Consider the following 22,422-nt stretch of genomic DNA (forward strand, 5'->3'; position numbering starts at 1 on the left):
TTGTCGACTGGGGAAGTTTGGAGGCCATGTTGTCGACTGGGGAAGTTTGGAGGCCATGTTGTCGACTGGGGAAATTTGGAGGCCATGTTGAGACTGGGGAAATTTGGAGGCCATGTTGGAGACTGGGGAAGTTTGGAGGCCATGTTGGAGACTGGGGAAGTTTGGAGGCCTTGTTGTCGACTGGGGAAGTTTGGAGGCCATGTTGTCGACTGGGGAAGTTTGGAAGCCATGTTGTCGACTAGGGAAGTTTGGAGGCCATGTTGTCGACTAGGGAAGCTTGGAGGCCATGTTGGAGACTGTGGAAGTTTGGAGGCCATGTTGGAGACTGGGGAAGTTTGGAGGCCATGTTGGAGACTGGGGAAGTTTGGAGGCCTTGTTGTCGACTGGGGAAGTTTGGAGGCCATGTTGTCGACTGGGGAAGTTTGGAGGCCATGTTGGAGACTGGGGAAGTTTGGAGGCCATGTTGGAGACTGGGGAAGTTTGGAGGCCATGTTGTCGACTGGGGAAGTTTGGAAGCCATGTTGTCGACTAGGGAAGTTTGGAGGCCATGTTGTCGACTAGGGAAGCTTGGAGGCCATCTTGTCGACTGGGGATGTTTGGAGGCCATGTTGGAGACTGGGGAAGTTTGGAGGCCATGTTGGAGACTGGGGAAATTTGGAGGCCATGTTGGAGACTGGGGAAATTTGGAGGCCATGTTGGAGACTGGGGAACCTTGGAGGGCATTGTAGAGATCGTGAAACTTTGGAGGCCATGGTAGAGACCGTGGAACTTTGGAGGCCATGGTGGAGACCATGGAACTTTGGAGGCCATGGTAAAGACCGGGGAGGTTTTGAGGCCATGGTAGAGATGGGGAAGTTTGTGTCAGTGGTTGAGATTCAGGAGGTTGAACCATTTTTCAACCATGGTTGAAAATGGGAATCTGAAAATTATGGCAAATATCAAGCTGATATTGGAGGTGTCAACTGATTTAAAAAAAAAATTTCTAAGAAAAATATTTTTTGCTTACTGCATCATGGAACGAAGCAAAGACGATGTCAATAGAGCCGAGGCCTCGATCTGCAAAATGGCGGCGGATGGCAGCGCTGTGGCACGAGCAGCTGTTGTCTTCCTCCAACGTCACCGTGGGTGCGTAACGATGTTTCCGGCAGCATGGAAGGCAGCAGCAGCTGCAAAGACATCCTTATGATTCAAGAGGGAAGGACTATATATTTTCATTAAAGTATTGGGATGTACAAACTAGCTATTAGCTATTGAAACCTGTAGACAGAGAAATCAGAAGGAATAGATATTTATAAAGATAACAGAAGTTGTTTGAAGATCCCAGAAAAGCCAAGCGGGCTGAGGAAGCAAGTGAGATGGAACTTACGAACAGGAGGCAAGGAGATGGCAAATTCCAGTGGCAGGGTGGGTAACGAGGTAAAGTGGCCAGCCATACGCAGCAAGTGCGTAATTCATGAAGTAGCACACATCCTTGTAGCGCAACATCACCGACTTAGAAGCAGAAGGAGGAAATGACGTAACTTAAATCAGGCAATACCGGTACAGGTGGGAAACAACATAATATAAAAGGCGCATTTCATACATGAAGTACAAAATTTATCAAAAAAAAAAAATGGACAAGGTACACAGAAGAGATAGAAATGACTGATAAGATAAAAAGCAAACAATTTTAATGAATGGAGAAAGAGGGCAAGCAAGATATATATGAAGGAAGCTATTATAGGTGCAGAGGAAGTACAAAAGACATTAATGAGGTGAGCAAGGCAGAAAAATAAAATCAGAGGAAACCATTGAAAGAAATATATACAGTACAAATATTCTCTGATTTTATAGACTTGTATTACTCTTTCTCTTAAATGATAAACTTTGTTTCTCTCCACCAACTCACTGGATCCTTGAGGTCCAGATATTTGGTGCGGCGGGTGATAGGAATTCCAGAAAGGAAGGCGATTATGTCATTGTTGGTCTGGAAAAAAAAAACATTTATAATGAATGTAGGATTAAAATAAAATAAAAAACATGAGATCTAAAAAGCTATAATCAAAACAACGAATTATTACTTCAAATGACCCCAATTTGATCACAAACGATCATGACCGAGCAGATTGTTGGCGTGTCATTTTGGCATTCCCATGGACAAACAGAATGGTGCCAATCTCACCGGGCCAGATTAGGACAGGAATTTGAAAATTGTTCAGGATACTGGGGATAACTTGCCTACTCTACATCAAAAGATACTGTGGGGTCTTTAAAGTCCACCAGAAATCGATGGTAGCAGACAGAACGCCCATCTTGACGTCCATGCTTATAAGACGACGCACTCATTGATAAAACTCCCCGCCTTGCGAAGCATTAATCAGACAATTTCACAGTCAGGTCAGGAATCAAACCCGGGCTAGACAGCTCAGAGTTTGACGTGTGCCATGTCCGCACCATCCTGTCTGACGATCACAAATGATGTAAAACATAAAACGAAATTTCATCAATCACAATAGTAAAACTAGAATGGCACTCAGTAGAGAACATACATCCGACAGGCTGAACAGTTTACATTTTGTATCCCACTGATTGGCCAGATCTGAATCCGGAACTGAACCAAAATGGAATCAGTTTGTTTTTGTCACCTACCCAACTCATCCACCAGGTTTTGTCTCATAATCCATCCACAACTACTTGAAATATCATGCTATATATTGTTTTTGGCCTTATGAGTCAATGATGAAGAATCACTTTTAAAATGCCAGTATCTGCATCCGGATCCAGATCTTCACCAAAATATAACTAATTAGTCCTTGTCACACACCCAACCTGTCCACCATGTTTTGTTTGAATCAGTCCATAACTTTTTGAGATATCCTGCTCACAGACAGACAAACAAACAGACAGGGGTGAAAACATAACCTCTGTCATTCTCCTGGGGCAAAGATAATAACAGGTTAACAATGATGATAAAACCCCAATTTAATTTAAAAAAATGTATTTTAAAACAGTAAATCCCATTAACCATAAACATACAATCAACAGGACCATGAAACTTGAAGACACCTTGTGGCCTTAAGCTTCCCATGTAAGTGCCAACGGTGGGAATTCCAGGTGAGACACATAGGTCAACAATCACATTTTACATCCCATTAGAGCATGCACAATTATGGGACACACAGCTAGAGACAATGACCTCTGTAGCCTAATACAATTACAAGTTATTTGCCTCAAATTGTGCAAAGAAGAAGCAAGCAGGATGACCAACTTGATGCGGAGGTGTCTTCAGCACTTCACAAAATGTAAGTGCCTTCCCCAGGGTAATGGGAGCGAGTTGTTGTGAGTTATTGTAATAAAAATGAAGAAGAGGATTCGAATGGAATGACCTTGAGAAGGGAATACAACGGGTTGCCGTGGAAGGAGGAGGTTTTGGTTTGATATCTGTCTGTTGTGATCGGTCGTACGAGAAAGGTATGACGGGAGAATGCATTATTTGCTTGCTTATGAACAATGAAATGCTGGTAGACTCTTTGCTGTAGTTCTGACATTATTCTTTGTTCTGTTTATATTCTATAGGGTATGTGGAGATTTTTTTTTTTTTTTCTATACTGAATCGAGGCTCGTGAAAGAGCTGACAACTGCGAGGGAAAGACAGCACAGGGGGACCACGAGGGAAAGACAGTACAGGGGGACCACGAGGGAAAGACAAAGACAGCACATGGGGACCGTGAGGGAAAGACAGCACATGGGGACCACGAGGGAAAGACAGTGCAGGGGGACCGCGAGGGAAAGACAGCACATGGGGACCACGAGGGAAAGACAGTACAGGGGGACCACGAGGGAAAGACAAAGACAGCACATGGGGACCGCGAGGGAAAGACAGCACATGTGGACCACGAGGGAAAGACAGCACATGGGGACCACGAGGGAAAGACAGTACAGGGGGACCGCGAGGGAAAGACAGCACATGGGGACCACGAGGGAAAGACAGCACAGGGGGACCACGAGGGAAAGACAAAGACAGCACATGGGGACCGCGAGGGAAAGACAGCACATGGGGACCACGAGGGAAAGACAGCACAGGGGGACCGCGAGGGAAAGACAGCACAGGGGGACCGCGAGGGAAAGACAGCACATGGGGACCACGAGGGAAAGACAGCACATGGGGACCGCGAGGGAAAAGCTTTCAATAAAGCCTCGTATCTGGAAACCGAGGTCTCGACTTGATTTCATAACAATTTATAGAAATCCATCTCATCTCGCGTGCCATGGACAAGTTTCTCAAACCGGAGAGGTTCGATGGCGATCCCAATGCCGGCAATGCTGGACGACGCTGGACCCACTGGCTCCGATCCCTGGAGCTCTACATGTGAGCCTTGCCTGAAGCCACAGACCAAGACGCGGACCAACAGAAGTTGGATCTTATCATCTGCAACGTGTCACGCGATGTATATGAATATTTCTCCCACTGTGAAACTTTCACCGATTCAGTCGCTGCTCTGCGAGCTCTTTATATGAAACCATGAAGTGCTATTTACGCTCGACACTTGCTCGCTACGCGCAGGCAAGATGCAGCTGAGACTTTGGAGCAGTTTACTCAGGAGTTACAACAACTCGGCAAGGATTGTAGAGTGTTGGATCAGGCGGCCCTCGATGATTTAATGTGAGATGCTTTCATTACTGGTCTCCTTTCTCCGGCCATCCATCAGCGGCTGCTAGAGACCGAGACCATGACCTTTCAGGATGCATATGCATGGGCCCGAGTTTTGCAGCTGGCCCAGACTCGATTGGAGACATACGGGCGACCTTATTTGACAGCGAACGCTACTATTGCCGAGAAATGACACGGTGTCAGCTGCTGGGATTGTGTGGCCGCCGCACGCTGCTTGCCAGGATTTTCTCGACAAGAATCCCGCGGCCGAGGAGAGCGGTTTGGTTACCACAGCTGCCATGATCCCTGCTGCGATGACAGGCATCCCAGGAGCTTATGTCCCGCTAGAGATGCGATGTGTAATAGTTCCGGCAAGAAAGGACACTTTGCCAAGGTTTGTTGATCTGCTAAGACACAACGAACGATGCTCGCAGGCGCGAGCTCCTCGAGGACAGCTCTGGAGGATGCACCTCGTGGCCTGGCGAGGGCTATGACTCCTGTGGTGATTAACGGAGAAGCGGCCGACGCTTTGATCGACACTGGGAGCAGTGAAAGTTATGTCAGCCAATATCTCGTTTGCAGACACGGCTGGTCCACGGTGCCCGCCAGCCAGCACGTGTGCATGGCTATGGCAGCTCTATGGCAGAGTTCCAAAGGATTTTGAGTGGTCAACTTGGTAGCCAATGAGATACTGTACTCGGATGTTAAAATGATGATATTGCCAAACCTGTGCTCTGACGTCCTCTTGGGACATGATTTTTTGAATAGGCATGGGCGTTTAGAGATGCGTTTCGATAGTGCACAACCCTCTAAAGTCTTCTCGGTATGTAGCTTGGCGGAGATGTCAATCGAACCACCCCCGTTGTTTCCTTGCCTAACTCCTAATTGTCGCCCTATAACTGTGAAATCTCAGCGATATTCGCACCCTGATGCAAAATTTATCGCCGATGAGACCAAGCAGCTTCTAAACGAAGGACTAATCGAGCCTAGTAGCTCACCCTGGAGGGCTCAGGTGCTCGTTGTCAATAATCCTAATCACCGGAGGCGTATGGTCATTGATTATTCTCAGACGATCAATCCCTTTACTCAACTGGACGCCTATCCACTACTGAAGATGGATGATATGGTCAGAGAGGTAGCTACCTACAAAGTATTTAGCACCTTGGACCTCAGAAGTGCGTACCACCAGATACCTATCAAAGAGAATGATCAACCTTACACCGATTTCGAATCTGGCCAAAGGCTGTATTAGTTTCGTAGAATCCCATTCGGTGTCACTAACAGGGTTCATGTTTCCAACGGGTTATGGATGACATTTTAACCAGGGAACAACTGAGAGATGTTTTTGTGTACGTCGATAATGTGACCGTATGTGGCCACGATCAAATAGAACATGACTCAAATTTACGGCGGTTCTTGGATGTCGCTAGGAAATACAGACTGACCTTCAACGAAGAGAAGTGTAATTACTATGTTCAGACAGTGGATCTTTTGGGGTACAGCGTGACCGGAGGGGAGATACAACCTGACGCCGCTCGACTACAACCTTTGCTCGACATGACTCCTCCCACCGACCGTGCGGCCTTGCGCCGAGTACTGGGACTGTTCGCGCACTATTCAAAGTGGATACCCGGATTCTCAGACAAAATAAGGCCTTTGGTGGAATGGAAACTATTTCCACTGAATGTAGCCGTGAAGGCTGCCTTTCAGCTATTGAAAACAGACAGCTAATGCTGTGGTGACCTCGATCAACGAGAGTATTCCTTTTATGATTGAAACAGACGCCTCGGACTGCGCAATCGCGGCGACTCTCAATCAGGCTGGGAGACCGGTCGCTTTTTTCTCTCTTACACTGTCTGATAGTGAAAGGCGACATTCCGCTATAGAAAAGGAGGCTTAGGTGATCATTGAAGCTGTCAGACGGTGGCACCATTTCCTTCAAGGGAAACATTTCCAATTAATCACAGACCAACAGTCGGTTGCGTTTATGTATGACGGACGTCATACGCAGAAGATTTAAAATGACAAAAATTGCTCGCTGGCATGTGGAATTAGCCGACTTCAGTTTTGACATCATCTACAGACCGGGACGAGATAATCTGGCAGCCGACGCTTTGTCCCGACCTGACTGTGCAGGAATGACTACCGGCAATTTACAGGATATTCATAATCCGCTCTGTCACCCCGGGGTCACGCGATTAGCTCATTTCGTGCAGAGTATGAATTTGCCTTTTTCTATAGAAGTCATCCGGCGTCTCTGCAAGACATGCTCCGTGTGCGCCGAAGTCAAACCAAATTTTTATAAACCGTCTATGGGGACGTTTATTCAGGCCGGCCGTCCGTGGGAGCATTTGAACGTTGATTTCAAGAGTCTGTTGCCAGCCGCAGGGGGGGGGGGGGCACCGATACATTCTTACTATGGTCGACGAGTGCTCTCGATTTCCGTTTGCTTTTCCGTGCACGGACATGTCTTCGGCCACGGTGATTGAATGTTTGCGACAATTGTTCTTACTGTTCGGATATCCCGCGTTCATTCACAGCGAAAGAGGTACGGCATTTCTGTCACGAGAGATGAAGCAGTTTCTCTGGGATCGAGGTGTCGCCACGAGCCGTACCACCGCGTACAATCCTCAAGGCAATGGCTTATTGGAACGTTATACCGGGATTATATGGAGAGCCGTGTCTATGAGCTTGAAATCTAGTGGGTTACCATGGCAACAGTGGGAACGTGTACTTCCGGACACCTTGCATGCAATTCGTTCGTTACTATGTACCACTAAGAACGAAACTCCCTACGAAAGGATGTTCCATTTTCAGCGACGTAGTGCGAGTGGGCGAGCGTTGCCCTCTTGGTTAACTGGCCCGGACCAGCTCTGCTGAAACGAGCTGTCAGGCAAAGTAAATACGAACCATTAGCGGATCGCGTAGAAATTCTAGAGGCAAATCCGGAGTACGCTCATGTGAGGCCTCCGGACGGACGGGAAACTACTGTGTCTGTTCGCCATCTCGCACCTTGTGGCAAGGGAATCAAAAGCGTTGCTGACAAGGGAATCAAAATTTTGGCCTCACCCATCAAAGCGGAGTCGCAGCATGGTTTGATCGGGGATAAAGTCATGCTTGATAATGCCAAGGTAACCAAGATTCCGTCAGAGTCGGGGAGATTGCAAAAGGAGCCGACTGATGAGGGTGATTCACTTTGTGAATCCGGGGACCCGGAAACTGAGAGAATTTATCGATCTGGCGTTGGAAGATTGTGCCAACCGTCAACCCGATTTGGTTGGTAGAGCATTTGATTTGTTTCTGTTGCGTTTCTTACATTGCTTGATTGCTAGCTTGCTTTTTATGGAGGGTGAATGTAATAAAAATGAAGAAGAGGATTCGAATGGAATGACCTTGAGAAGGGAATATAATGGGTTGCCGTGGAAGGAGGAGGTTTTGGTTTGATATCTGTCTGTTGTGAGCGGACGCTCGAGAAAGGTATGATGGGGGAATGCATTATTTGCTTGCTTATGAACAATGAAATGCTGGTAGAATCTTTGCTGTAGTTCTGACATTATTCTTTGTTCTGTTTATATAGGGTATGTGGAGATAGATTTCAATAAAGCCTCATATCTGGAAACCGAGGTCTCGACCTGATTTCATACAGTTATCCAAATGATAAACTACGGCGAAAATTGGCTATTGTTCGGAATTACACAAGTATTCGACCTGGGGATTCAATTCCAAATGTCACCTCCTTTTTGCATCATTACGGCTGTGCCACTGATGCCCTGCACATCCAGGCTTGAATGAGGAATTTGTTCATGAGCTGGCGATATCTCGCCTGCTTGTCATGAAAGACATCATGAGATCTTAAACATCCACCAGCTTATACGAGCAGATAACCTAACTTAACATCCATCTGAGGGACGGCACGCTCATTAAATCAATGCAAAACACCAATCCAAGAGTTTATAATTGGCCAACCAATGGAACTGCTCTCGTTGCCATTCTGTCTCGGGACAGTGTCGTGGGTCTTCTCCAGATCCACAAATCCCAATGCCATTTCACCTTGCACCTGTAACCTCTTCTCCAGCAGCTGTCTCAGCGTGAACATTCCATCCGTCGCCCCCTATCCTTTCTGAACCCCTGCTGCTCTTCTCCGTTCTCCATCTCCACACTCTTCATTATTCTCCTGTCCAGAATCCTCTCCAGCATCTTAATGACATGATTAAGGAGCATAATCCCCTGTACTTCCCTGGATCTTGAACATCGCCCTTTGAAATATCCTTCCCACACCCGTCACTACCCTCCTGCCACCATCCTTAATCAGCGCACCCCCCCCGCCCCCCCTCCTTGCTATCCTCATCCCTGACACAAGCCAATTCATAGATCATCTTCCTCCCACCATCCTCTTCCAACTTGTCGTACACCTCGTCTTCCATATCATTCCTTGCCTTATCCACAGCTCTCCTTGCTGCTTTCTTCTTCTGCCGAAACAGGTGCAGCATCCCTGGATCCGGCTGCCTCCCTTTATCATTGATCTTATCTATCCTCTTCCAAACCTCCTTCTTTTCACCAACTGCCTTCACTACTTCCTCCGTCCACCATGCCTGGTTTCCCTCCCTCGATGATGCACCCTTTCCTGATGTCCTTCATACAAAACTTATGCAATTCCCCTAAACGCCTCTCCATACTTCGTCCACTCCTTTTCCAAACCATCCACTTCTTTGCTAAGTTGCTCATACCTGGCCATCATGCTCTCCTTTAACTCTACTACTATGTTTCTCCTACACGGCATGATATTTCAATATCTCATGCTATCTCAAATAGTTGTGGACATATGACAAAACTTGGTGGATGAGTTGGTTTGATGACAAGCACAAGCCAATTTGATTTTGGTTCAGATCCGGATCCAGATCCGGCCTATCAGTGGGATACAAAATGTAAATTGATCAGCCTGGGGGAGGTATGCTCTCTACCGAGTGCCATTCTAGTTCCTATCTGTATTTGTCGACAGCCAGATCTGCCGAAAATTATTTATTGATTGTCATGTCCTTCCTTATCCCCCGAATATGATATTTCATTGTAAAGAAATGCCTTCTAATGAGGAGAAATGTTTTCCCACTTTTTGGCTTTCTGTGTGAACACCGCCACTTTTGGTTTGCATTTGAACTATCCTAGAGGGATATTGTTACGATTAAATGAGTGCAGAGTAGGCTATTAAAATAACGCTGTCACATGTTTGGATTGTTTTGGCATTCGCAGAGGCCTTTATCAGACGGTCCGTGTGAACCTACTGTCAGATACGACAGGACAAACTTAAATAGCACCCAATTGTTTTCTTGTGAGGGGCATTTTAGGGGTGTTGTAGTTAAAGTACATGGATGCAGAATCTACCTTTGGTGGGGAAAAAGCAATTCATATGGAGCGGGTAAAACTGTCGACAGTGGTTTAAGCTGGGGATTATTCTTATTTGCATATCGTTAACTCTTGCCATAATATTTGGTCCTCCACTCATGGGATGCAGTCTGCATGACCATGATATAGCAACACGTAACCATGTATACAGTATATAACAACAAAAGATACGGTTATATTCTGTATTTAAAAAAATATGAAAAATAATTAATTTTAAAATAAGAAAAGGAGAATAAGGAGAGATAATAAGGAGGAAATTATAAATAATAGCCAATACTAGTAGCATTAGGATTATGAATTACAGTACGTGCCAATGCTACAATGAATGTGAAATGCTCAGAATATGTCGACCTCATCGAGTACAGCGTGGCGTTTTCTTCGTTGCTCCTGTCTTAAGAGTACAAGGCCTGCTATAAGATCGGAGGGCACGAGATCCAAGTCTCTGAAGAATTCAGCAAAAAGCACTGCAACCTCAGAGTAAGCGTCCTGTTGAAGAGACTCATATTAACCGATTGCGAAATCTTCATACTTCAAAAATATTATGAGGTGGTTCAGGTTTGCCCTGCATTTTGTTTATGAAGTTACATTTTAAGGGGAGAGAGAGGGATGATATATTAACAATTTGAGGGACTGCGTCTTTTTAATGGCGGTAACCATTACCAATAGACACGTGTCTCCTGCAGCTTTAATGCGCATTCTGAAAACCAAGATAGCGGCAGATGGTGGAACACTGAATAATACATCAACCCTGCAGAAGTTAACTGACAAATGACTGCACAGTATGCCGATTCTTATCTGTCAATCACCTCTGGATTAAAGAAGTGCTTGTTGGAAAGTTTTCTTCATGAACGAGGCTCAAGAAGAATGGCATCCTGCACTGGCTATACATTCAAACAAAACCTACACCGAAGTCAGACAAAGGCTTCCACTTGGATGGGACAAGTGTGTGTCCAAAGCTGGAGGACATCTTGGAAAAGAATTCAAGTATTGTTTTTGTAATATGCATGAAAATTTAGTTGTGAATATAAGCAACAAAATCCAAGTCAAATTTCAACCACCCTTGTAGTTTAAACAGTTTTTTTGGGGATCTTTTTTTATTTTCCAGCACAATCGACACTCAAATTTCCCCCACGCCAAATTCGACATCTCACAAATAATCGATTTTGGATAAAGTCACAAAACACGCGAGTGTTTCCGCAGCAAGAATGAGCGCAAAAACCCGAGCCATAATGCCAGCTGACCGTCTGTGTATCTCGTGTACGTGAGCAACACGCGAAGAGACGCAGGCGCTGATGCCAACTGCTTGTTAGACCTTCCTCCATACGGTGCCTGCCAAAAATAAGCAAATAAAGACGAATTGGTCAACTTCAACCACAATAATAAATAAACATTTATATACAATAATTTAAATAAATAAATAAACAATATTAAAAGTTTGCTTTGGTGTGGTGTTTTCTTTTCCTTTCAAAACTCATTCAAACTATCCAGTTTTCCAAGTCCCCTTGAAACAACAAAATGTCATGCCATTACTTTGGCCGACAAGTTACATTTCTGACTAAAAGCGGTTTCATGCTTTAGATCAACCGCCATTAAAGGGTCCACACTTCTCTTTAATCAATGTGTAACAACATTTTGAAAGGAGACTATATCTGATGGCCAATGATCCAAAGCTGGAAACCACCTTGAGATATATTTTATGTTGGAGGATACAGTCATGTGAAAACGTAAGTACACCCCATGTAAAGTTTTGACTTTTTCAACATATTTCAACATACAGCTGTTTGATCTTCATTTCAACAATATTGAGAGACAAAGGTGATATAATATACCAAATATCATGAAACATTTACATTTTGTAGTCCATTGTATGATTTAAATAAACATAAATGCAAATTTCACATGTGGAAAAAGTAAGTACACCCTTGGCTCTAATAGGTGGTATTGCCCCCTTTGGCAGAAACAACCTCAAGTAGGCGTTTCTTATAACTGTCTACCAGTCTCTGACATCGACTAGGAGACATTTTTGCCCACTCCTCCATGCAGAATTCTTTCAGCTGTGCGATGTTTGAGGGGTTTCTTGCATGCACAGCTCGTTTCAAATCCCCCCACAACCTCTCGATGGGATTTAGATCCGGGCTTTGACTTGGCCATTCCAGAACCCTCCATTTCTTTCTCTTCAGCCATTCCTTGGTGGATTTACTGGCATGTTTTGGGTCATTGTCATGTTGCAAGGTCCACCTTCGGTTGAGCTTCAACTTTTCGACAGATGGCCTCACATTATCCTCAAGCACCCTCTGGTACAATGAAGAATTCATAGTGGATTCTATGATGGTGAGCTGCCCAGGCCCTGATGCAGCAAAGCTGCCCCAAACCATAATATTTCCACCACCATGTTTTACAGTTGGTATATGGTTCTTGTGGTCAAATGCTGTCTTTGGTTTTCGCCAAACATGTCTTCTGGTACTGTGGCCAAATAGCTCTACCTTTGACTCATCTGTCCAGAGCACATTGTTCCAGAAGTGCTGGTCTTTGCCTTGGTGTTCATTGGCAAACTTTAGTCTTGCCCTGATATTCTTTCTGGACAGAAAAGGTTTCCTCCTGGCACACCTCCCATGTAGATCAAACTTGTGCAGCCTCTTTCTAATGGTAGACTCGTGTTCTTTGACATCAACAGTGGCAAGAGCTACCTGTATGTCCCGTGATGACATTCTGGGGTTCTTAGAGACTTCTTTCAGCATATTGCGGTCTGCTCTTGGGCTGAACTTGCTGGGGCGGCCTGGCCTGAACAAGTTGGCAGTTGTTTGGAATCTTCTCCACTTGTAGATGATCTTCCGGACAGTCAACAACAACAACAACAACATGCATTTTAAAGGCCATTTTCCATGCTAGAGCGGGGGTTAGCCTTGTGGTCCCCATGACAATCTTCTCCATTTTGCCCTATTTTCTGCATCTCTCCTTGTTAACCCCCTTGCCCGCATTTCTTCTTCCACCATCTTTAGCCAAGTCTTTCTCGGTCTTCCCTGTCCTCTACTTCCTTCTACATTCATTTCCATCACTCTTCTCAACCAGTCACTTTCATCCTTCCTCAACACATGACCAAACCATCTCAACCTGTTCCTCTTCACAGCATCAATCACAGGCTCTATTCCCATCATCTTTCGCAATTCATCATTTGTCTTCCTCTCTCTCAACGATACTCTGCACATCCGTCGAACCATTCGCATTTCCACCCTTTCCAACCTTCGTTGCTGCTCTACGTTCATTACCCATGTCTCGCTCCCATAAATCATAACACTTCTCACACATGCAGCATACACCTTTCCCTTCAGCTTCAACGACACTCCCCTCATCATCAGCACGCCACTCAGTTCCCGAAACTTCTTCCATGCACATCTCACTCCAGCAACCGTTGCCGAGTCTGATCCACCTTCTCCATTCAGCATGTCTCCGAGGTAGCAAAATGTTTTCACACGTTCCAGCTTCACGCCATCTCCAAGATCCAACTCAACATTTCCTCCATCTGCAGCTCCCTCTGTGCACACCTTACATTTGAATGCAGCTGCCACACTGGTTAATGACCCTCTCAGACCACTACATTTCTGATGAACCCACTCAGCGCACATTGTACATTGAATGGAGTTCACTCCAACACCCTTCCTACACACAGCACAGGGCCACTTCCCAGTTCTTTCCAACTCACCACATGCTTTACCACTTGCCATCACCTTCGTGTTTCCGATATTCACCTTCAGACCTTTTGTCTCCATACATTCCTTCCACTTGTTCATCTTTTCCTTCAGTCCATCCATACTTTCCGCAATCAACACCAGATCATCTGCATACAACAACTCCCACGGTAAACCCTCCTTTACGTTCTGAGCCAGCACCTCCATCACAGCTACAAATAGTAGTGGCCTTAGTACCGACCCCTGATGCACTCCCACCTTCATCTCAAACTCACCACTGTTCCCGTCCTTCGTCCTTACAGCTGTGCGCGCTCTTTTGTACATTGCCATCACTACTCTGATCAACCATTCCTCCACTCCTAACTTCCTCAATGCCCATGTCAATACTTTGCGTGGAACCCTATCGAATGCTTTCTCCAGATCAACAAACCCAAGAAACAACTTCTTCCTCTTCTCCGTGTACTTCTCCTGCAACTGCCTCACAATGAAAAGCACGTCTGTCGTTCCTCTTCCTGGCATAAATCCAAACTGCATTTCGTCGATCTTCACTTTCTTCCTTATCCTCCTCTCCAACACCCTTTCCAATAGCTTCATTCCATGCTCCAATAACTTTATCGCTCGGTACGAGCCACACTCCAGAGGGTCACCTTTCCCCTTGTATAGAGGGACGAGGGTACTCAGTTCCCAATCCACTGGAATGCGGCCTTCTTTCACCACCAGATTACAGATCTCTGTCATTCTCTTCACACCCCAACTTCCTGCTGCCTTCAACATATCTCCCACAACTCCCCTCAGCCCTCCCGCTTTTCTACCCTTCATTGCTTTTATCGCTTCCTCAACTTCTTTCTCAGTTATCTTCTCTGCCGGTCCTAAAACTGGGTTACTCTCTATGTTGCCATCCCATTCATTCTCTGTATTCAACAGCATTTCCACATATCTTTTCCATCTTCCTTTAATTCCATCTGGGTCGACAACGATTTGTCCCAATTCATCCTTCAAGCAACTCACCCCCATCACATCACACCTCTCTTTCGCTATCTGCTTTGCAATCCTGAATACTGCTTTCTGACCCTCTTCCGAATCCAAGCGTTCTCCGAACATTTTCCTACGTGCCTCCTGTGCCTTTGCTACCTCTTTCTTTGCAGCCTTCCTGGCTGCCTTATAACTTTCATACTCTGCTGTTTCTGCTCCCGTACCCTTCGCCTTCTGCCACTCCTTGAACTTCTTCCTCTTCTCGTCAATCCTCTTTCCAACTTCATCATCCCACCACCATGTTTCCGAGTGCCTCGGTGGTCCTTTTGTCCATCCACATACCTCACCAAACGGCTCCCAACAGACTAGCTTTCATTGACATCCAACCACTTTCAAGCTCAACCACATCATCCTCGACCCTACTCAGCCTCTCTTTTAATGCCTCCCTTACTGTCACCTCTTTCAACCTCCACACCTTCATTCTCGGTTGGTACTTCACCCGCCGAGCTCTCCTCGCACCTTTCACCCTTATGTCGCAGACAACCAAGTGGTGCTGTGAAACAGCCTCCTCCCCCGGGATCACCTTTGTGTCCCGGAGGTGCCCCCTATCTCGCCTACGCACCATCAGGTAGTCAACGGTTGTCGTCGACCCACCTGACGTGTATGTAACAAGCTTATTATCCTCTTTCTGGAACTGAGTATTACAAATCAACAAATCAGCTCCATCAGCAAACTCCAAAATCCTTTCACCTTCTCCATTTCTCACACCATATCCGTAACCCCCATGAACTCCGTCAAAACCATCCATACTCCTTCCAACATGTCCATTTAGGTCTCCTCCTACCACAACAACTTCCTCATCTTTCACGTTTTCCATCAGCTTCTCTATCGCACACCAGAACTCGTCCTTCTCTTCATCGCTTCGACCAACCTGCGGAGCATATCCCGAGATGACGTTCACAAAGAGCTTTCCAATCATCATTTTCACCATCATCAACCTATCACTCACTCCAGTCACACTCACCACACTGTCTACAAACTCTTCAGAAAACAGGACACCAACACCATTCACGCCCTCCAGGTACCCTTGCCACATAAACTTGTATTTCTGTCCCTGCCTACCCTTCACCATTCTCAAACCACTTCCCTTCCATCTCGTCTCTTGCACACAACATTTGTCCACTCTTCTTCTGACCAATACTTCCACCACTTCTCCTGATCTCCCTGTCATTGTCCCTACATTCCATGTCCCAAACCTCAGAAACCGATCTCCACTTCGGGCTGTACCCTGCCCATATGTAGTTGTAATTGTCATGGTTCTCTTTTTGAGGCAATGTTTTTATGGCCGGATGCCCTTCCTGACGCCAACCCTCTTAGTCGTCTCTTACGACACGCAGGTATACGGTGTACCTATTCTAATCCAGGGTAAACACTGGGAAACGGTTAAAACATGGAAATTCTGGGGGGGGGGGGGGGGGGGGCGTCAGCATCACGGCTGCGGTTTAAACATATCTAAATAATATTTAAACAAAACCATGAAAAACAATCTGGGAAAAGTCTCTAAGTGAGAACGTGGATTTGAGAAAGAAGGAGCAGAGGTGGAAGAAAAACGAGATATAGGGGGCGGGGCACAAGTCAAGACGAGGAGGAGAGCAAACAAGCACGTGTCCGGGTGGAGAGAAAGAATTAATATATAATTTTTTGTTTGTTTGTTTTGTTTATTTGTTTGTTCTGTTTTCAAAACGCTGGACAAAGGGTAAGATGTTTTCATGAGAGGTAGGGGGGGGGGGGGGGGGAAAGAAAATCAAAGAAACAAGCAAATACTATGAAGGAAAGAACCCTTCTTCACAAAACACTGACGGGGGGAGGGAGCCCGGAGAGACCAGGCAGCACGAGGCGCACGAGGCGCGAACAAAAAAAACGACTAATTACACACAAATTTGCAACAACCACAAAACCAAAACCAAATAGAAACACACAATAACACATACACAACAAAATACCCAGCGGAAATTTGACAAAGAAACGAACGGGAAAACACTCAAACTTTGATGCCGTGGAGAGATCGAAGCAAGCCTCGTCGCTCGAGGGACCGGAAGTCCGGTTCTATTCGGACAGTCGAATGATTGATTTCAAATTGTTTGGAGATCTTTTTAAATCCCTTTGCAGACTCGTAGGCATCTATAACCTACTTTTTGAAGGCCTCAGAGAGCTCTTTTGATCTAGGCATGGTGACGCCGCACACTTCAACAACAAAGAGCAAACCAAACTAAATGTCTGAGGTTTAAATAAGACAGGTTCCTCCAAGATCCTCTCTAACGATGTTCTAATCATTTGCACCTGAGCTGGTGCACCTGATTCTAATTTTAGGTGTTTGTAGTAGTGATAAATGTAGGGGTGTACTTACTTTTTCCACATGCGAAATTTGCATTTATGTTTATTTAAATTATACAATGGACTACAAAATGTAAATGTTTCATGATATTTGTTATATTATATCACCTTTATCTATCATTATATTGTTGAAATGAAGATCAAATAGCTGTATGTTGAAATATGTTGAAAAAGTCAAAACTTTACATGGGGTGTACTTACTTTTTCACGTGACTGTAAGTGGTGGGGAGCAGGGAGGGATATGCCTGAATATCTTATTCCACAAACCGCAAGCTGAAGGTGGTGAGCGAGCGCTGTCTTTGTCGGCGAGCCTGGAGCCTCACAAATGTGCGTCCCGTGGAGTCAAACACACATACCACCGTGACGCACACACTCAGGATCACCAACCAGTTACATGTGACGATCCCTGAAGCACACATATAGCACGAGTGGTAGTGGTGGTGGTGATAGTAGTGGTAGTGGTGGGTGGAAGACGGGGAGAAAAGTTTACATGTCATTCAATGGTTTAACCAACCTCTGACTATTGGAGAAACCCCAAAAAAACATTTGTCATGCATTCCCAAGCATTACAGGACTATAATTGGCCACTTTGATCACTACTTGAGGAATACGAGGTTTGAGAGTGGTCCTCGAAATGTTAGATTAGCAATTTAGTCCATGTTCGCCACCTGCTGGTTGACATTGACCATCTGCATTGGAAACTCAAAAGTGACGTTTGGCAACATCTGATGAATGTGATGAAGTATCATCAAAACAGCTAGCAGACATGAAATTGTGACAAATATGCAACAAAGACAATGTTTTCATCAACGTTCACAAAATAGATAGTGACTAGTCTATTTCAAATCAAAGTGTCTGTTCTAATCGATGCATTCAGTTCCCAAACCCAACTGATTCCTTATACCAGCACTTAAGCCTTCTGTTTTAAATTATTCTCACTATCGTGGACATGGTTGTGTGAACTTAACAACCGATTGGAAAAAAGTGTTCCTAGTTGTTTTTTGCATTATGGGGAACAGGTGGAAGTCATAGACTTGAATCTGATGACTTTGACATGTGAGACAACACCTCCCACTTCACAAGTCTCAGGCCTTTTGTTTATGTAATGTACAGCGTTGTCAAGGTAACCAATGTTGTTCAGAATAGCTGGTTGCTTCTCTCATGAGGCAGGTCCGAAGTGATCGTGCAATATGTGGAAATCGTCCACATTTCCTACCCGGTGTGTACCCTGGTTTAGAATAGGTACACCGTATCCCTGCGTGTCGTAAGAGGCGACTAAAAGGGTTGGCGTCAGGAAGGGCATCTGGCCATAAGACATTGCCTCAAAAAGGGAACCATGACAATTACAATTACATATGGGCAGGGTACAGCCCGAAATACCCAGTGGAGACCCCACTCCCTCTCGACAAAACTCAAGGTGGGGAACCCGATCGAAGGAAGGGTGGAAATCACTCCATTTATGACGACGAAACGTCCGATTCCCCACGTGGAGATCGGTTTCTGAGGTTTGGGACATGGAATGTAGGGACAATGACAGGGAGTTCAGGAGAAGTGGTGGAAGTATTGGTCAGAAGAAGAGTGGACATATGTTGTGTGCAGGAGACGAGATGGAAGGGAAGTGGTGTGAGAATGGTGAAGGGTAGGCAGGGACAGAAATACAAGTTTGTGTGGCAAGGGTGCCTGGAGGGTGTGAATGGTGTTGTTGTCCTGTTTTCTGAGGAGTTTGTAGACATTGTGGTGAGTGTGACTAGAGTGAGTGATAGGTTGATGATGGTGAAAATGATGATTGGAAAGCTCTTGGTGAACGTCATCTCGGGATATGCTCCGCAGGTTGGTCGGAGCGATGAAGAGAAGGACAAGTTCTGGTGTGCGATAGAGAAGCTGATGGAAAACGTGAAAGATGAGGACGTTGTTGTGGTAGGAGGAGACCTAAATGGACATGTGGGAAGGAGTATGGACGGTTTTGAGGGAGTTCATGGGGGTTACAGATATGGTGTGAGAAATGGAGAAGGTGAAAGGATTTTGGAGTTTGCTGATGGAGCTGGTTTGTTGATTTGTAATACTCAGTTCCAGAAAGAGGATAATAAGCTTGTTACATACACGTCAGGTGGGTCAACGACAACCGTTGACTTCCTGCTGGTGCGTAGGCGAGATAGGGGGCACCTCTGGGACACGAAGGTGATCCCGGTGAGGAGGCTGTTTCACAGCACCACTTGGTTGTCTGCGACATAAGGGTGAAAGGTGCGAGGAGAGCTCGGCGGGTGAAGTACCAACCGAGAATGAAGGTGTGGAGGTTGAAAGAGGTGACAGTGAGGGAGGCATTAAAAGAGAGGCCGAGTATGGTCGAGGATGATGTGGTTGAGCTTGAAAGTGGTTGGATGTCAATGAAAGATAGTCTGTTGGGAGCCGTTGGTGAGGTATGTGGATGGACAAAAGGACCACCGAGGCACTCGGAAACATGGTGGTGGGATGATGAAGTTGGAAAGAGGATTGACGAGAAGAGGAAGAAGTTCAAGGAGTGGCAGACGGCGAAGGGTACGGGGGCAGAAAAGGCAGAGCATGAAAATTATAAGGCAGCCAAGAAGGCTGCAAAGAAAGGGGTAGCAAAGGCGCAGGAGGCATGTAAGAAAATGTTTGGAGAACGCTTGGATTCGGAAGAGGGTCAGAGAGCGGTATTCAGGATTGCAAAGCAGAAAGTGAAAGAGAGGTGTGATGTGATGGGGGTGAGTTGCTTGAAGGATGAAGTGGAACAAATCGTTATGGACCCAGATGGAATTAAAGGAAGATGGAAGAGATATATGGAAATGCTGTTGAATGCAGAGACTGAATGGAACGGTAACATCGAGAGTAACCCAGTTTTAGGACCGGCAGAGAAGATAACTGAGAAGGAAGTTGAGGAAGCGTTAAAAGCAATGAAGAGTAGAAAAGCGGGAGGCCCGATAGGAGTTGTGGGAGATATGTTGAAGGCAGCAGGAAGTTGGGGTGTGAAGAGAATGATAGAGATCTGTAATCTGGTGGTGAAAGAAGGCCGCATTCCAATGGATTAGGCACTGAGTACCCTCGTTCCTCTATACAAGGGGAAAGGTGACCCTCTGGACTAAGGCTCATATTGAGTGATAAAATTATTGGAGCATGGAATGAAAGTATTGGAAAGGGTGTTGGAGAGGAGGATAAGAAAGAAAGTGAAGATCGATGAAATGCCGTTTGGATTTATGCCAGGAAGAGGAACGACAGACACGCTTTTCATTGTAAGGCAGTTGCAGGAGAAGTACATGGAGCAGAGGAAGAAGATGTTTCTTGGGTTTGTTGATCTGGAGAAAGCATTCAATAGGGTTCCACACGAAGTAGTGACATGGGCATTGAGGAAGTTAGGAGTGGAGGAATGGTTGATCAGAGTCGTGATGGCAATGTACAAGAGAGCGCGCACAGCTGTAAGGACGAAGGACGAGAACAGTGGTGAGTTTGAGGTGAAGGTGGGAGTGCATCAGGGGTCGGTACTAAGTCCATCACTATTTGTAGCTGTAATGGAGGTGCTGGCTCAGAACGTAAAGGAGGGTTTCCGTGGGAGTTGTTGTATGCAGATTAATCTGGTGTTGATTGCGGAAAGTATGGATGGACTGAAGGAGAAGATGAACAAGTGGAAGGAATGTATGGAGACAAAAGGTCTGAAGGTGATTATCGGAAAGACGAAGGTGATGGCAAGTGGTTAAGCATGTGGTGAGGTGGAAAGAACTGGGAAGTGGCCGTGTGCTGTGTGCAGGAAGGGTGTCGGAGTGAACTCCATTCAATGTACAATGTGCGCTGAGTGGGTTCATCAAAAATGTCGTAGTTTGAGAGGGTCATTAGGCAGTGTGGCACCTACATTCAAGTGTAAGGTTTGCACAGAGGGAGCTGCAGATGGAGGAAATGTTGAGTTGGATGTTGGAGACGGCGTGAAGTTGGAAGGTGTGAAAACATTTTGCTACCTAGGAGACATGCTGAATGGAGAAGGTGGATCAGACTTGGCAACGGTTGCGAGAGTGAAATGTGCATGGAAGAAGTTTCGGGAACTGAGTGGCATGCTGACGAGGAGGGGAGTGTCGTTGAAGCTGAAGGGAAAGGTGTATGCTGCATGTGTGAGAAGTGTTATGATTTATGGGAGCGAGACATGGGTAATGAACGTAGAGCAGCAACAAAGGCTGGAAAGGGTTTAAATGCGAATGTTTCGGTGGATGTGTGGAGTATCGTTGAGAGAGAGGAAGAGAAATGATGAATTATGAAAGATGATGGCAATAGAGCCTGTGATTGATGCTGTGAAGAGGAACAGATTGAGATGGTTTGGTCATGTGTTGAGGAAGGATGAAAGTGACTGGTTGAGAAGAGTGATGGAAATGAATGTAGAAGGAAGTAGAGGACGGGGAAGACCGAGAAAGACTTGGCTGAAGATAGTGGAAGAAGAAATGCGGGCAAGGGGGTTAACAAGGGGAGATGCAGAAAATAGGGCAAGATGGAGAAGATTGTCATGGGGACCGCAAGGCTAACCCTCGCTCAAGCAGGAAAAATGGCCTTAAAATGCCTGTTGTTGTTGTTGTCCACATTTTCTATTGTTCAAGATGATCATGTAATTTAATGCAAAAAGTATGGTATAATCATTTATTTTGTTTACCCCATGAAGATTGGCATTGCATGTAGAATAACCCCCTTGTGAAGGTCATTGATGACTCACCTGTGTTTTACTGACAATTTAGTGACTTGCACTGGAAGTTACATCACTCTCTTCCAAGGTCACATGTGGCTGTGTTTGTCTGAATGGAAGTCTGGTCTAATTATCCGTCTGCAGGCGAGTGTATGATTTGTGTCAAAGCTCCACCATGAGCCTTCGACCCTGTAAAAAATAAATATGTAAAATACTTTTCATTTTAAAAGAAAATATTTTAAAATAAGTAACTTGCCAGACATTTCAATTACACATCCGGCATTTTGATTTTCAGTGACCTACAATTTTATTTAATTAATTAACAGGGTAATAATGCTTTGCTATAGTTTTACATTGGGAAATGCCATGAAGGTAAATTAGGAGCAAATGGATAGGGAAATGACACTGACCGACAGTAATAGATCGAGCAATGCGATCTTCACACGCGGAGTACCATTGGAGTATCCACAGCAACCCAACCACAGAGTAGACCAATTCCAAGAGCAGGATCCCTGGTAGAGGAAGTGGGTATGTACCATAGAGGAAGAAGAAACAAAGGAGGGGGTTTGCACTTTCCGTTATGACTGTTAACATGATGCAGATGAAGAGATAAAAGATGGTGACATTTAAATGGCTTTTATGAGATTGAATTAACAATGCAAGAG

The 22,422-nt window shown here is 45.4% G+C and overlaps 1 protein-coding gene across 3 annotated transcripts in view; it reads right to left on the bottom strand.

The window, feature by feature from the left end:
• Positions 1 to 22,422, bottom strand: part of DAGLA (diacylglycerol lipase alpha) — a 58,569-nt gene that overhangs the window by 15,457 nt on the left and 20,690 nt on the right. For all 3 annotated transcript variants that reach the window (XM_068133837.2, XM_068133836.2, XM_068133838.2), the window contains exons 4-10: positions 22,168 to 22,269; positions 17,350 to 17,488; positions 11,272 to 11,359; positions 10,382 to 10,516; positions 1,889 to 1,966; positions 1,367 to 1,491; positions 1,007 to 1,166 (exon numbers count right to left, since the gene is read on the bottom strand). In XM_068133837.2, coding sequence (XP_067989938.2) covers positions 1,007 to 1,166; positions 1,367 to 1,491; positions 1,889 to 1,966; positions 10,382 to 10,516; positions 11,272 to 11,359; positions 17,350 to 17,488; positions 22,168 to 22,269 — 827 coding nt within the window. The remainder of the gene's footprint in view (positions 1 to 1,006; positions 1,167 to 1,366; positions 1,492 to 1,888; positions 1,967 to 10,381; positions 10,517 to 11,271; positions 11,360 to 17,349; positions 17,489 to 22,167; positions 22,270 to 22,422) is intronic.

The sequence above is a fragment of the Myxine glutinosa genome, chromosome 13, assembly GCF_964187855.1.
Source record: "Myxine glutinosa chromosome 13, kmMyxGlut1.1, whole genome shotgun sequence".
NCBI lineage: Eukaryota > Metazoa > Chordata > Myxini > Myxiniformes > Myxinidae > Myxine > Myxine glutinosa.